This window comes from Falco peregrinus, chromosome 3, assembly GCF_023634155.1.
Source record: "Falco peregrinus isolate bFalPer1 chromosome 3, bFalPer1.pri, whole genome shotgun sequence".
NCBI classification, from domain to species: Eukaryota; Metazoa; Chordata; class Aves; order Falconiformes; family Falconidae; genus Falco; species Falco peregrinus.
This window is the reverse complement of record NC_073723.1, coordinates 80,945,211-80,960,438: the sequence shown is the minus strand read 5'-3', so window position 1 is coordinate 80,960,438 and position 15,228 is coordinate 80,945,211. Positions and strand designations below refer to the sequence as shown.

At 40.0% G+C, this 15,228-nt stretch overlaps 1 protein-coding gene across 10 annotated transcripts in view; it reads right to left on the bottom strand.

Moving 5' to 3' along the window:
* Positions 1 to 15,228, bottom strand: part of COBL (cordon-bleu WH2 repeat protein) — a 208,781-nt gene that overhangs the window by 16,063 nt on the left and 177,490 nt on the right. For all 10 annotated transcript variants that reach the window (XM_055799625.1, XM_055799623.1, XM_055799624.1 and 7 more), the window contains one exon: positions 9,427 to 9,739. In XM_055799625.1, the coding sequence (XP_055655600.1) occupies positions 9,427 to 9,739 (313 nt within the window). The remainder of the gene's footprint in view (positions 1 to 9,426; positions 9,740 to 15,228) is intronic.

Sequence of the window (15,228 nt, the reverse complement as noted above, 5' to 3'; positions counted from 1 at the left end):
CAAAAGGGCCTTCTGATTTCTTTTGCATAGCCTTCCTCCCTTCTAACCCTATACACTTTTCTTTTGTTGACAGCTCTGTTTTGGCCAGAATCCAAGAAAAATATGACATATTCCAATACCATGTTTTACATTCTGGATAAACATTACCAGTGGTATTTTCTCACACACGCTTTTTTTGACTTAAGAGAAGAACTTGATAACCTTTATGCTGCCTTTCTGGTGAAATGTGAGGCACTAAAAATACAGCACTGGTGAGCATTTAGCCCAAGCTCAAAATGGAAAACGTGCATGGTTCCTGGAAGCCTGCACACCTATTACTTATGTAGATTAGCAGAGATTTGTGCAAGAGCACAGAATGGAGCAAAGAGACTGCTAAACTACAGCCTTTAGTGTTCCACTGAGCTCAGGATACCACACATAATTACTCCTCAGAAGTCATTTGCGCAGTTGGAGACAAAATGAAACTTAGAGCAGCATTTCATCAAATTAATGTCATGGGAGGAAAGTTTACATTCTAAGAAAGAGAGAAAATTCTCTGATAAACCTAGCAGGAAATGCTGCATAAAAAAGAAACCCAAACCAGTGTTAAGGCAATGGATTTGCCGTTTTGTTATAGTTTGAGCAACTTCACCTGGGGGTCTGCACATGATAAAACTTAGCCGAGTCTCTGAGCACTTCCCAGGACTTCTGGTGAGCCTCATGTATGGCACCAGAGGTAAAGACCACAAATCCCACTTTTAACTGCTTAAATACAACACAGACCTATGTAAACTGCAAAGAAGGGACTGAGGAAGACAATTGGTTGTCTAAACTTGGGCACCTGGTGCCATTTGAAATACTGTAGGATATTTAAAACATCTGTTTGGGGCTGGTAGACATAATATGGAAGATGGGGAGACCCCTATCCTGCCAGAGTGGCAGCAGGCAAGAAGAAATGGGAGCAGACATCTCTCAGGTTAACTGAATGCCACCCGAAAGTCTCACTCATTTTGCACTACACTTGCTATATCCAAAGACTTAAGAACACGGCTCCTGTGAATTTCTTACTAGCTGGGGAAGGAAGACAAAGCCATTGCAAATAACAGAGTCAAATCCAGACAGGCGCACTGTGCAGCAGCACACACAGGGACGGAGTGACTGCTAAGACACAGTTCAATGGACACAGAGAACATTCAGCTTCTCACACGTGTCTTAGGCAGCTAGCAGGGACTGACTGACACGGAAAGCTGATATGCTTACAACAGGCTGAGCTTTGGAGCACCTGGGCTCCTTTCCCAGCTCTGATAGTCTTCTCAGTCTGATACTGGGAAATGACATTAACCCGTCTGTATGTATCCAAATTTGTCCTCTTCACAATGAAGCCACAATATTCTCTTACACAAATGCTGGGAAGAGAAATGCTTCTACCCTGGGTACATATCAAGGCGGGTGTTAAAGAAGAGATTGATGCTGAACGATTTCAAGTTGTAGAAAGTATGGGTGAAGCTTTATAAATACAACTTTCTATTCAACCAAGCTAGAAAAATGGCATTAAGTAAACTCAAGGTGTTTATATTTGTTTTTGTGACTGATGCAGCAAAGTACTCTTCAGAAGTGGAGGTAACTGTTTTCTAGATAAAACAATAGTTTACACAATCTTAAGGATCGCTTTTCTATTATTTGCATTTCTTAGGCTAGATGACTTTTTTCTATTTTCTGTTTCCTTCCAGTGAAGGAATATAACAGCAGCAGAAGAGCAGATAGTGTAAGTGGTGGACCTCCTGGTCACCTAAGCTATGACCTGAACAGTGGTATCTTCCATTTCCTCCACCTCTTGTGATCTTGAGCATAAAGTTTTAATGTTTGAATGACCAAAGCCTGTTAAAATGCAAAATCTGTAGACCGAGCAACCAACTTAGGACTGGTTAGATAGCAAAGTTATCACCTGACTTTGACGCAAGACTTCTGAAAGTGGCAGGCAACTCTGAAAAGGAAAAAGCACATCGCCACATTCTGCTGAATGCCAGATAACCTTGCTTTTTATGTTCTTCAATGAGTGATAAAAAAACCCCTGCACATACTTTTTGAGAGCAAGGTACAGGTATAATTTCCATTCTAAGTTTTTTAGTTTTGTTCTGTTTCTGCTCCTGTGAGATTGCATCAAACTTACAAAGGTCTTTAGCCTGCACTTATATCTGTGCTGAGTAACAATCATCAGAGATTGAATTAAACTATTTTCCAATCCTAGAATATGCAGGTCCAGTAGTGCCTTCAGATATAATACTACCCAATTAAAAACAAGAACTTGTAAATACAGATGAGGAGGAAAATAAAGTAATTTTTCCGCAGCAGCTGGGTTTATCATACTTTTAAAGTCCTCCTCCATGGTTACTGGTCAAAAATCTAAACAGAAAGGAAATGAAAATGCTTTTGCTTGGTATAATTTTGTGTTTTAATGCTAGAAATCTCTAAGCTTGTTACATACCAGGGTGATTTAAGCTTCCAGAGTCCCTTGACATATGTTGGTTCCAGGGTCCTGCTGCATAAGCAGCAGCTTGTAGCTGCTATACAGCTGGAAGCATGCCCCCGCTCCCTCCTCCTTGCACAGGCCTCTGGCAACAGCTTCTTAACGGGAAAGTCCGCAGGCAGACAGCATTGCCAGAAATAGTCAGGAAAAGTGGACTAGCATGACTTAAATCTTAATACAGCCACATCACCTGTGCAAGTTAGAAGATGGCACATGAGGTTAAATAACTTCTCTTGGTTTACACAGAAAAATAAGAAACAGAGCAAGGATCAGAGCCTTTCTCTCCCAGAAGCCAGCACTACACCTTTAGCAACCCAGACTGCTTCCTAACATGTAAAATACTCTACAGCTCCAAAGGACACGTAATTTTACCAGTGGATGACTTTAACAGAGAGACTAATCTGGAATCTTGCTCTATAACAACTGTGAATATCTATTACTTAACCATAGTATCATTAGTATCTTCCCTCCTTGAAGATCTGCCAGCAAAAAAAGTGCATGCAAGTATCCAAATTTAAAGAGTTTTCTGGAACAAGGGGAAAGGGAAAGCCAGAGATAAGGAAGGAAATTAGCAAAACTATGTAAGAAGCAGAGGCTTGCAAATCTGTCAGACATCTGGGTCTTAATTAAGTAATTTTTCATCCCTGAAGTTCTCCCTGTCACTTTAACCCTTTCTTTACCTTCCTCCCCTTAAAACTACATTTCTGTTTTCAAAACAGTAAAACACATGCCTACACAGCTAAAATAAAACCTATCCTACAGAGAAATAACAGAATAACACTTTCCCATATTTCTCAGAGATAGTTACAAGTGACATGTAATTACATAGAACATGTTTGTCCACAGAGATATATATATAATACATACATACGCTGCTATTTTTCATTACAGTTTTCCTCTTTCCTTCCTGCCTGCCTTCTGCCACTCACTATGACATTTTTTATTTCCTCCGACCAGCTTCAATGCTGAATTCTCTCCAGCTAGTGACTTCTCCTTCCTAAGTGAAAAACAAAATCTTGTAACATTTGAATTGGCATACACTGAAAATTAAGCAGAACAAGTTCACCCACCCCCTATCCTTTCAAGCTTTTGTTTTAAGCCAACTCATCAAAACCCTAACGGTTTTGTAGCAAACAGCAAGTATTTCTCAGGCTGATAATGAAGAGGACTCTTCTGCTTCCAATAGCTTCAACTACCCCAACCAGAGCCAAAGGTAACAAATTCTTCCGAGAGAAAGGGAGGAAATGGGATTATCCCTGTCCAGACCCACAGCTTGAACTGATCTGAGAAAGGTTCCCCCACCCCCACCCTATCTCTTCCACTAGCTGTACGTGAAAAAATATTCCTCTCTCATGGCTACTGAAACAGAAACTCTAGGAAGAAGAAAATCCGTTTCAGACCTTTGGAAGGTATTTTATCTTTCTGTCTCAGACAAGTCTGCATTTATTTAGCTTTATAACTGCCAAGTTCCCTTTACATTTAAAATACTTCTATTTTCAAAATATTTTAATACATTTAAAAACTTTTCAGAATTAAAAAGAAGTTTTGTGTTTTAGTCTTTTTCCTGGTCTGAGAGAGGCTGGTGGAACCACTCACTCTTAAGACTCTTTCTAAAACCCTGATTTCAATTGCTTATAGCTTTGAGAAGTTACACATCTTTGGTAGGTAGCAGTCCAAATGCAACAATTTATATCATGCCCATAACTATTATTTTATTTCAGTCAAAATGGTTAAATGTGTTCCAAGAACAGAGTTTGGATGAGAAGGAGAGCTGCATTTTGATACATGAAATACTATTTAATGCTTAGTCCTCTGAAAAAAAGGGGTCCTGTGTGGTCTAACTGGTCACTAGTCTGCCCTGACTCTGCGCATCAGCTCTCCTTCTCTAAAATAGGATAATGTCACCTTTTCATCTCACGTGAGTACTGTACAGAGAAATGAATTTAAGGCTGCATGGCACACGGATACTAGTGTGATGAGCAAGATAAAAAGAGCAAAAGGAAATTAAATAGTCCTGTCTCCAGAAAAGAATTTGAACTGAGAGTGAACGGTGGTATACCTGCTTTATTAACTGAGCTCTGCAAGTTAGAAAGAAAGTAACACAAAACAGACTATAATCACTTTAACTAGAGACCTTAACATAGTGCACAAAAGGGGGGGGGGATTAAGGTTAAAGGGGGCAATCTAAGGTTACACAGACAGCCTTAATATTAATGTTACCTAACTTTGAGCGCATGACCTAGCATCCCTCATAATATTATTTTAACATAATTTTTAATGTGTAATTATTTATAAAGCTCCAGACAGTAGGTGTGCATGATGCTTTATAGGCATATAAAATTGTCTGATCCTTGCCCCTAGGAGCTTGCGTGATGACACCACACAAGGGATGGGAAAGAAGGGGGTATGGGAGGACAGAGTTGCAACACAGTGAGATCATGAGATGTACTTACTGCTACCTAAGCAACATTTCAGCTTCTCTGTGGTTTTCTTGTTACTCATTTAACACTATATATTAAAATTTGGTGAACAGATACATAACACAAAGAAATCAACTGTAAGGAAGGATATGAAGAAAGAGAACTATGTAGTACAATGTTGAGAGTCAGCAGTTAATATTAAAACATTCACAGCCAAACATTGCATGTAGTCAATTATTTATATGGGGTTAGCCCCTGGCGCCTCCAGCTGAGGTCTGGATTCTGCTCCACCAGGCACTGTACAAACGTATCGTGAGATACAAAGCTGCGTTATGTTTTCTACCATAAAAAAACAGTCAGTGGCTGAAGGGGTATCAGAGGTGGAGAGACATAGTTGGTTTAACAAGTTAGAGGCAGAGCCACGGGTAGAACTAGGCTGTTTTGACATTTGATTTTATATTCTACATGCTAATTAACATGTGTATTTGGATTAAGATTGCTTGAACAAAAATCTCAAAACAAAACCAAACCATGTAGGAAAGATCACAGCTTGGAAACCCTGGATTCCAGGGACCTTCTTTTAAAAATTTCTGTTTGTGTGCTCTGGAAACTGCATTAGATTTAAGTTCTGCATGGTTGTCATTACCGTGTGTGCAAAGCCCACGGTACATCCATTTCTGACCCAGCTGTATTATTATGCCGCTATGTACAGACAAACCTATTGCATGTCAAGACCGTATCCTTGAATGCTCACAACTTTCTTTGACTTCAGCAGCAGATGAGGTGCAGACCCTGCTGGGATATTCAATGCTATCAGGCGTTTCAGCTACACATAGACCACCCAGGTCACCCAGTAAACAATTCCAGAAAGTCTAAGGAAAATTAACTTAAAACTAAACATACAATTATCCAAAGTAAGCAACATGGCAAAATACCCTTGATCTCTTGGAGCACAAGCTAAGCCTCTGGACCAAACCTAAGAACTGTGGACTTGATTCTGCTCTTCACTGCAGTTCTTCACAGTGCACGTGCAAAATATCACTTCAGACTTTATAGCCCTTCATGCTCCAAATGTAATTTGCTTCCACTTTTTTTCACAGCCCACAGAGTACAAAATGATTTTAGTATACAGCATTATGAATTCCTAGGAATTATTTATTTCACTGGGTGAAAAGCTCAAGTTTTAGTCAGCTTTACAATTTAACATGGCAGGCTAAATATTTCCATTATTCTTATTAACCTTTTTTTCCCAAGCCTTGTCCAAATTAGTCACTAAATAAAATCTCTGGCTTCAGTGGAGCTCAGACTCAAGGAGGACTCCAATTCACTGCTGCTAACCACTGCTACTTTACAGTAGTGACATGTTTTCCCAATTTCTTTGTTTTGATCTTCCTTTTAGAATTGAGTTCAATCTTGGTACACAGACTAGAATAAGACAGAGAGGAATTAATAACATCCATGTGAAATTTTCTTTTAAGTTTTGTAGCTTATGAAACATACTTCAAACTCTGTATAGCTTGGTATCAATTATTCACATGAACTGTATTTTGACATGTCTGGGGATTTAGGAGGCTGGTTTGGTCCTCAAAGTAGCCCGTTCATCACAAGACCTGCAGGGCTCCCAACAGACTTTCAGTGGGATGGCAGCTGTTCTGACAGTGGAAGCAGAAACTGATGGTGCTCTCCAAATCTGGCTGTACTTAAAATTGTACTCATAACTGATTTACATCCTGCTAAAACAAGAATTTCATTCAAATAGGTTTAAAAAAACTCCTTATTTTTTTCCTTCCCTCTGCACTTAGGAAGTGGCTTTTGAAAACTTAGCAAGTTGACCTCAGAAGGATTTAGATGAGCACAATTTTCAAAGCCGGTTTGTTTATAAACGAAAGTTAGGAGTGGAACTGGATTTACCTTCAAATTCTACTGGCATATTTAGAGCATGGAAGTTTAAAAGATAATTACTATCAGCACTGCTGCTGTGGCAGTCTAAGCGGCTGCTGACATAAGATTAAAATAAATAATAAACATTAAGTTTCTGCTGGACCCTAAAGTTGATGTGAAGTGACTTTGCTGTCCCGGAGCCTAAAAAATAAATAGAATTTATGCAAAATACTGAAGTCCCCAAACAACAATTGTCTCCTATTTCAGTCTAAAGGTACTCTTTCTAAATTAGGGACATATTAGATAGATACAGAATATTTAGTATGCCAAAATCACAGAAAAGATTAAGTTGGAAGCCTAGCCCAACCTCCTGCTCCAAGCAGCGCTAATTTCAAAGCCAGCCCAGGCTGCCCAAGGCTTTGCCTGGCTGAGTTCTGAGAACCTCCAGGCATGGAGATTCCTTGACCTCTCTGGGAAACCTCTTCCATTGCTTAACCACTCCCATTTCTAGGAATTTCCTCCTCATAGGCAATTTTTATTTCCTTTAAAAGCAGCTGGTGACGGCTGCCTCTTGTCCTTTCACTACGTATCCCTAAAAAGCCTCAATAGTCCTTCTTTTGTTCAGGGAAAGACTGCGGTCAGTCCCTCTTGATGTGCATCACTTTTGCAAGGTCAACAATCCAGCTGCCTCCTCTCCCCCTTGCACTTCATGTACTCCAGTGCCCCAGCCCTCTTAGTGGCTCTCCTCTGGACCCTCTCCAGTTTGCCAATCTCTCTCTTGAATTGGGGACCCAAGACTGGACATGGTACTACCGCACTAGCCTCCCAGCAGCTGAGCAGGGGGGAACGGTCACCTGCCTGACCGTGCTGGGCAGTACATCACGCTGTCCTTCCAGCTTCAACTCCTTTGGCTCAGGAAGACCCCTGAGCAGCAGTGCTGCCAGCCAGCTTGTGAAATGTCCTGTTGTTTCTTCTATGTGCACGCTTTCCAACTACTGAAAACTTTGTGTGTTTGTGTGGCAAAGGTAAATCTCAGTGTAACACACAGAATATGTATCTTTGGCTGAAGTGACCGAAGGAGAGAATACTGACTTCCAAGCGGGAGTGGGCTACAATGACCTGTGGTCAATCTTCCATTTGATTGAAAGAGCAGAAAAGGTCCAAAGTATTTTTCATTGATTAGTATTGTTCTTACAGGGCTTTACTTTTATGTCTTCGCTCAACATCAGGGTAAATTTTCCCCTGGCCGCACACCCCCCCACCCCCCACTAATGTGCATGTGTGCTTTCCTCACCAGGTTAGATCCTGCATTTTGAGGAAAGTAGGGATTGCTTAGTTATCTTACAAGGCCCAATCTAAGTCCATTTAAATTAATGGGTTGCTTTTCTGGATCAGGTCTGGAATGTTAATTGCAGTTCCTACACTAGCCTATCTAATTCTCCAAACAGACACTGCATCAGGACCTAAGAAACTGTTAAAGGACAAACCACAAGAAAAATGTATTGTTGAGCAAGTACCTAAGTGAGGCTTGACCTTGTCCCCATTGATATTGATGGATAAAGAAAAACGCTGAGATCATTCCATTAGATTAAAATATGAACGCTGGCCTAATTTATCACCCAATGCATGATCCAAGATGGAGTTCTCCCTCAGAAATGTGTGGAAGGAAATAACTAGGTCATGATACATGCTCTTATGAAGGGGCTACAGATTAGCAGCTGAATGGAGAGAGACCAGAAAGCACAGACTTTGTGTCAACTGAGAATTCAGAGGAATTTCTGGCCCCTGTCCCATGACTCTGCAGCATCACACAGAGCGGATCCCTGTCAGTATTACCAGGCCACCCTCCTTGCTGGAGGCACAGTTTCCTATTTGGCCAGTTTGTATTTGCAAAGTCCTATAAATTTTGGGTTCCCTTTGCAGCCCTGCCACCAACTATGTGAGTTTTGGCAAACAAACAGTGTCAGAGTCACTTGTGCTTGAAGGCAGTTTCTAGTTAAATTCCAGGTTCTCATATTTTCTTGCAAAAACTGCAGGAAAATGTTTGTTTATGCAAAAAAAGAAAAAAAAAAAAGAAGGAAATATGCTGAAAAAGACCCCCAAGGTATAACGCCAGTGGAGGTTAGCATTAGGTGAACATATGTATGCATGCACACACCCACAAACCAGTCCCTGAAGTTCATTGAATACAATCCTTTTCCACCTGGCTTTTGGTGGCTTGAATTTTTCCATTCCGTAATTTTTCCATTTTACAACTTGTATGTAATTTTTCTAGATCAATGTAACATTGTAAGCACTTCATATGCTATCAGAACTAGAAAATAAACCAAACTGTAACAAAATTATTTCAGACTTCTTGGAGAAATCAACTGTGGCAGGCAGAGGTCTTTTGCAAGAAATGTAACTACAAGTTCAAACAAAAAAGTGACCTTTGCCTGTTGCTACAAGTATGTCACTGGAGGGGATTTGGCAGTGAGCTTTTCACTGGGAGGAGTCACTTGGCATTGGTACTGGTTTATGAAAGAGCACAAGAAAGCAGAAGTTGGTTTTCTTAAATGATTCCCTACAAGGAGGACATGCAAGATATTTTCCAAGAGCTGGCTGCAAATAAATTTTTACCTCTGTGGAGCACTGTTGGATTCCACACTATTGCAGTAGACATTCTTTGCAGAGTACATCTCTGTGCCATACATTGCATCTGTCTCAGCTGAGTCCATGTAGCCATTGATAAGCTTGATGTCTCTTGGCTTCATACTGTCATTTTGTGAATCCAAAGACACAATGTCAGATGGGGAGCTCACAACACCCGAGTCTTCTGTCGTATCTTCAGATGCAAAACAGCTGCTTTCTGATGCTGTTTCTTCCACCTCTGACAGCTCCAGAACCATGTCATCCACTACATAAACATTATCATGTGCAGGCAGCAGGCTCTCTAAATGAAATATAGCAAGGAAAGTTAGCTGAAAGTCATCAGTATATAAATCAAACACAGAGAGCTATTCCTTTGTAACTGGAAAAAAACACATGAAATGCATTAAAAATAGCAGGATGGAGCTCAATATTTGTATATAGGATAAAGATGATTTGAAAAAGGACAAAAATTTTGTCCTCTGCTTTTAGAAAGGCGGTTTGCTATGCCTGTCCTGGGGAGTTTGGGTTTTGTGACTTTCATAGCAAATTACTTCTGTGTTACTTCTATGAAGAAACAACTTTCCAGGGACAGTTTCTTGGGGACTTTGACCAAAGTTTAAATGATGAGTTGCAAGACATTACTCCTGTTACTGCTTCTGACAACATAATCTCACTATCCCTTTTCCATGCTGCCGAACAGATCATGACATTTCCAGTAAGAATTCTACACACAAGTAAAAATGGGCAGCATTTCTCCGTCAGGACACTGTACTGGTACACTAGGTTTAATGCTGGCCCACTAGGTGTCACTTTATTTTACTACCTTTCAATTTCCTGTGTTAAGTGCGAGAATAACAAACGTCTCTTTTTCAAAGCATCATATCAAATCCACTCGGAAGTGCAGAGAAAAGTAGACACTACCATGATTAAAGCAGAACCTTTTCCAATATTTAGCCATTTATAAAGGAGATCAAGAGATATGCCCTGTGCATGTTTAACCCCGTTAGACTTGCAAATTTTCAGAGAAGATCAGACACAGTACAATTTTTTATACTCTTTTAATTTGATTCCTATAAACTACTTGGGGGTTTGTTTGTTTGGGGTTCTTTTGGGGGTGAAAAATACAATTTTGTTCTTTCCCTTAAGAAACGTACAACTCTAGACTCCATCCTGCAATTATGCCATTACTGGGGAACTCCCAACAAGGTCAATAATTTCAGTAACTGAAATTATTGGGTGACTAAAGACAGAATCAAGCCTAATCACACTTCTTTTGATCAAAGGAATGAATAAAGACTAATCTAAATGTTTTATTTGGAATTGTAAGTGTGCCGCATTCTCTTCGTCAACCTCAGTAAGCAAAAGGAAGATTAAGTAATAGTTTATGGTCTGATCCTGCAGACACTTGCAGTGGATGTTAATTATACGAGAAGTCCCAGGTCTACAAGCATGACTAAGATTAAGCATACACTTTTCTTTTTTTTTTAGGGTCAGAATCTACAACTTTTTGAAGCATACATAAAGCTACAGCTCAATAAAAATGATCAACAAAGAGAAATGCTACTGTATTATGTTGTATACATGGAAGTATTTTCTTTACAGTCAGAGAACCAAAAACAACTTTGTCAAAAAGTATCATAATTTTGTATGGGTGTAGCTTAGCAGTGAAGCTTTGAGTAAAGCTAAAATAAAAATCAACCCAACATTCTCCTTGACTGAGGTTACAAGATGCCATTAAGTACTGAAATTGATTTCTGACAGCAGAAGCAATAAAATTCAGAGGGTTACAAATCATGATTAAAGTTCTAAGTGCTGTCAAGCATCTATATTTATGATGGAAGATGATCCAAAGACTCCATTGCAACTTTGGAAGTAATATTACTTGATTTCTTTGACCTTATTTTCTACAACATTAGCTCTAGGTTCCAGATTTAATCCAAGAGATCATTCTGTCTAGAAATGGCAATTACAGGAACTAAGTATGTGTCACTGAATGCATTAGACTATGCTCATGACAGAAACTACATTTAGGAAAACACCAACATCAATGAGAAATATGAGTAATTTGATGTTAAACAGCAAATAATAAAGCCCCACAAAAACAGACCATAAACAAACAGGTAAATGTATATGGCCTGCCTGGCTTTCAAACTAACAAAAACCCCAGTAACCACCCACTACTAAAGCATCAGTGAAAGTTACAGTATGTAAAAAAACAGAACAATGTCGGATGGCAAAGAAATCAACTTAAAGAGTGGAAGTTTAAGAGTGGAAGCACACGGGAAGATTTTGAAGTAATGCACAATGCAGTATACTTTGATGCAAAGAGACCTCTATATAACACAGGCCACATCTGTTGTCACCAGGATGCCATAAATGACCTCCACCCTATAGCTGGCACAGCAATTTATAACAAAGTACCCACTTCCAGTTCCTGACATGAGGATGGCAGGCTTTTCCTCCCTAGCCGTCTCTCTCATTTCCTCATCCTCTTCTTGCCTGCCTGCAACTGTTTCCTGCATCTTTCTGCTCAGGGATTTATACCCTTTTTACACACAGCTTTACCTATCTACTGTAGTAACAACACCTGAGTCTCTCCCTGATGTGATTCAGCAAGCTACTTTATGGGAGGATCTCCATCCCCCAGCCCATTCTTCCCACATACTGACAACAAAACAAAACCCAGTTCTCTTATTATCAGGGTCCACGTGTGAATTGATCCATTACATCTGCATCTCAGAAGCTGAATCATCCAGTCCAGCCTAAGAACCTCCGCATTCAACAGCAGTTTTGTCCTGAAGCATGGTACTACAGAAGATGGTAGTACTAGCTTTCTATTCAATGACTAAATTCCCTTTGCTCAAGCAAAACCAAAATGTCACCCTTTCTTCAAGCCTATCAAGGCCTTTGTCAAGGCACTTCTCTAATCTTTTATCTTCACTGAGAAGATCCATTAATTTTAAACACAGTTAACACACACGGCACTGAACAAAGTTGCTGGCTGAAGCAAACCATTTTGATTGCCACTACTACTTGTCTGAACATGAAAGCACACACATAAAACACGACTGCTACGGTTCTGTGTCATGTTAACAACCTTGTTTCAGCTAAAGGCAGCACTAAACCACCCCTGTTTTAAAGCTGAACCATCCTCGGATGGATGAAGTAAGTAAGAATCTATTCTTCCTTCTACACGCTTGATTAAGTCCCCACTGGTGCAAACTGAAGATGGATGGGCATTACTGGGTAATGATAGGCGACATAAAAGAAGCCTACCTCAACTTTACTGAGTGGTCTTAACTCCAGGAGTCAGAAAATACGTTTTAAAATGTCCTAGTTGACACAAAGAACTGAGTAATGCACAAGAGTAGATGTGATACTGCCCTGTGATTTTTGCATGTTTTTTCTCAGGGGGAATGCACACGCAGAAAACTGCTACACACCAAGCACAGTGTGCTCACAATGATGGCAGCTACTGAGGTTATTTGTTGGTTGAATAAAGAAAAATCTCAACATCTGTTTCTCTCTTCTCTGTCATGACACTAAGACAACTTCAGTATGGGCTCTGATCTTCAAGGCCTCACGCAGACGTACACAGGTTAAGCCAGAACGTTCAGCAATTACTTCAAGATTCGACATACAAATAACAATTGCCAGAGATAATGTATTACTGAAGCACTTCTGTACCTCAGAAGACTGTCTGTGCTTCCAAACACGTAACAACGCCAAGATGTTTTTTTCAGTAACATGTGACCCCGTTCACTGGCTTCAGGTGGGGTGTGATATTGGAAAGGGTGTAGAACTTGGCCCGTGGTCTCCGAGTCATACTGAAATCTCTGTGGGACATCTCACCCACAAGTGAGATTGGAAAGTGTCCCTCAATGCCCTGCACTGCTGGTTACCCGTGTCCTGCTCCAGGCTGCAGACCGTGCAAAGCCCAAAGGAGTGCCATACCGAGGACCTCCCCTGCTTCACAGCAGCAGTGCTGTCGCTGCACAATTAGGTCAACCACAAGTTACAAAGGCTCTCTTTCGGGGGTGGGGGACGGGGAGCAGGGGGGTGGACTGGACTGGGATGTCTGTTTGCAAGAATGTTGCCCCTGATCATCAAGAGGGAAAGAGGAGAGTAGCTCATCAGTAAAGAATGTGAGCTTCTTGTTTAACACAAAAGAGATCTTGTCACTTTAATCTCAATAGGCTGTAAGTAATTAGGAAAACACTGAACTCTGAGTTTGGAGGAGCCATATCTGCACTTGTGCAGTTTGATATCACATATATGTATACATTACTCATACAGAATGCCAATGATGAAGAGAGATAAACCTCACCTGGTTTAAATGCTAATCAGCACTTTCAGAAATGAAGATTTAATTCAGTAGGTGAAGACTACCATGGGTAAAATACTCACTTTGATTACTACTATGAAAATAACCACCACTGACTTTGAATGAGATTAGAATCATACCTAAGAGTTCAAAAGATATCCTACCAAGACTTAGAAAGTCCATCACCGACACCCAAGCCATGATTCTCTCCCAGTCCGATGGTCATTGGGCGTTAAGTCTTCTCAGACTGTAATTGTTTGCTAAGTGCTGTGACCTTCTGCTTTTACAGCACTGCTGGTGGTTTACTGTCACATTCAATAATGACAGAAGCAGTATATACAAAAGCATTTTTAAAGAGGTGACAGTTGATTTAACCTCTACGTGGTGAATAATCTGAACTTTGTAATGGTTTCAGAGATGCTGAGTTCCTCTGATTCTTGTGAGTTCTTGCTAAGAGGTTGGTAATTATTTTCCAATTTCTTTCATTACTTGTTCCACTGCCAGAAAACTTTCTTTTCATGGACTGCAATTGCCTTGCTGTAGTTCAAATGGTCTATTACAATGCAGTTGTAAAAAATATTACAAGCTTCATGATGTTAAAAAATATTCATTATTATGATCCCCGAATTACAACATAATTATTTCACTGACAGTACTTAAAATGTCTAGCAAGAGAAAGAAACTGTGCTCTAATTATTTGTACTGGCAGTAAAAAGTGAGACCATCACAAAAGACCAGAATTTAAGAAGTGTACATTTTTTTATACGCTTGGAAGAAGGCTGGTGGAAAAAAATGGGAAAAGAAAACATTTCTTATGGCAATGACTAACACAGATAAGGAAAACGAACAACACAGGATTAGGTTAAGAGTTTTCACACAGGTATGATGTGTTCTGGTTACATTTTACTCATTTTGCTCATTGATAAAAAACTTGTATATAGAAATAGGTGTTAAAAAACATTCAGTGAGCAGTTAAAGCACAAGACAGAATGGGCAGACTTCTATTTATAACATTTTAATCCAATATGCTTCTTAGCATACATGCACACTTTCTTTTTAATTAAAAGAAACAAGAGACAATAAATGACCACTGTTATACATTAACAATAACATGGGGGGAGTGGGGTAATGGATTGAGCTCCAAGGATTCTCTCCCAACTCCTGTTACAGCGTTGCAGAAACTAAGGTGAGGCCAGGAAATGCTGAGGTGAGGAATCATGCTGTGCAGCTCCAGCCCTCCTCCAAAATGAGGATGTAGAGCAGCTTAATGTTGGCTCAGCTCATTTAGGTCATAGAATCACAGAATAATTTAATTTGGAAAGAACCTCTGGAGGTCACCTAGTTCAACGTCCTCCTCAAAGCAAGACTAACTTCCAGCTTATATGAGGTTGCTCAGGTCCTTGAGCAGCTGAGTTTTGAAAATCTGCAAGCATGGAGACTCCACAGCCACTCTGGGAAATCATCAA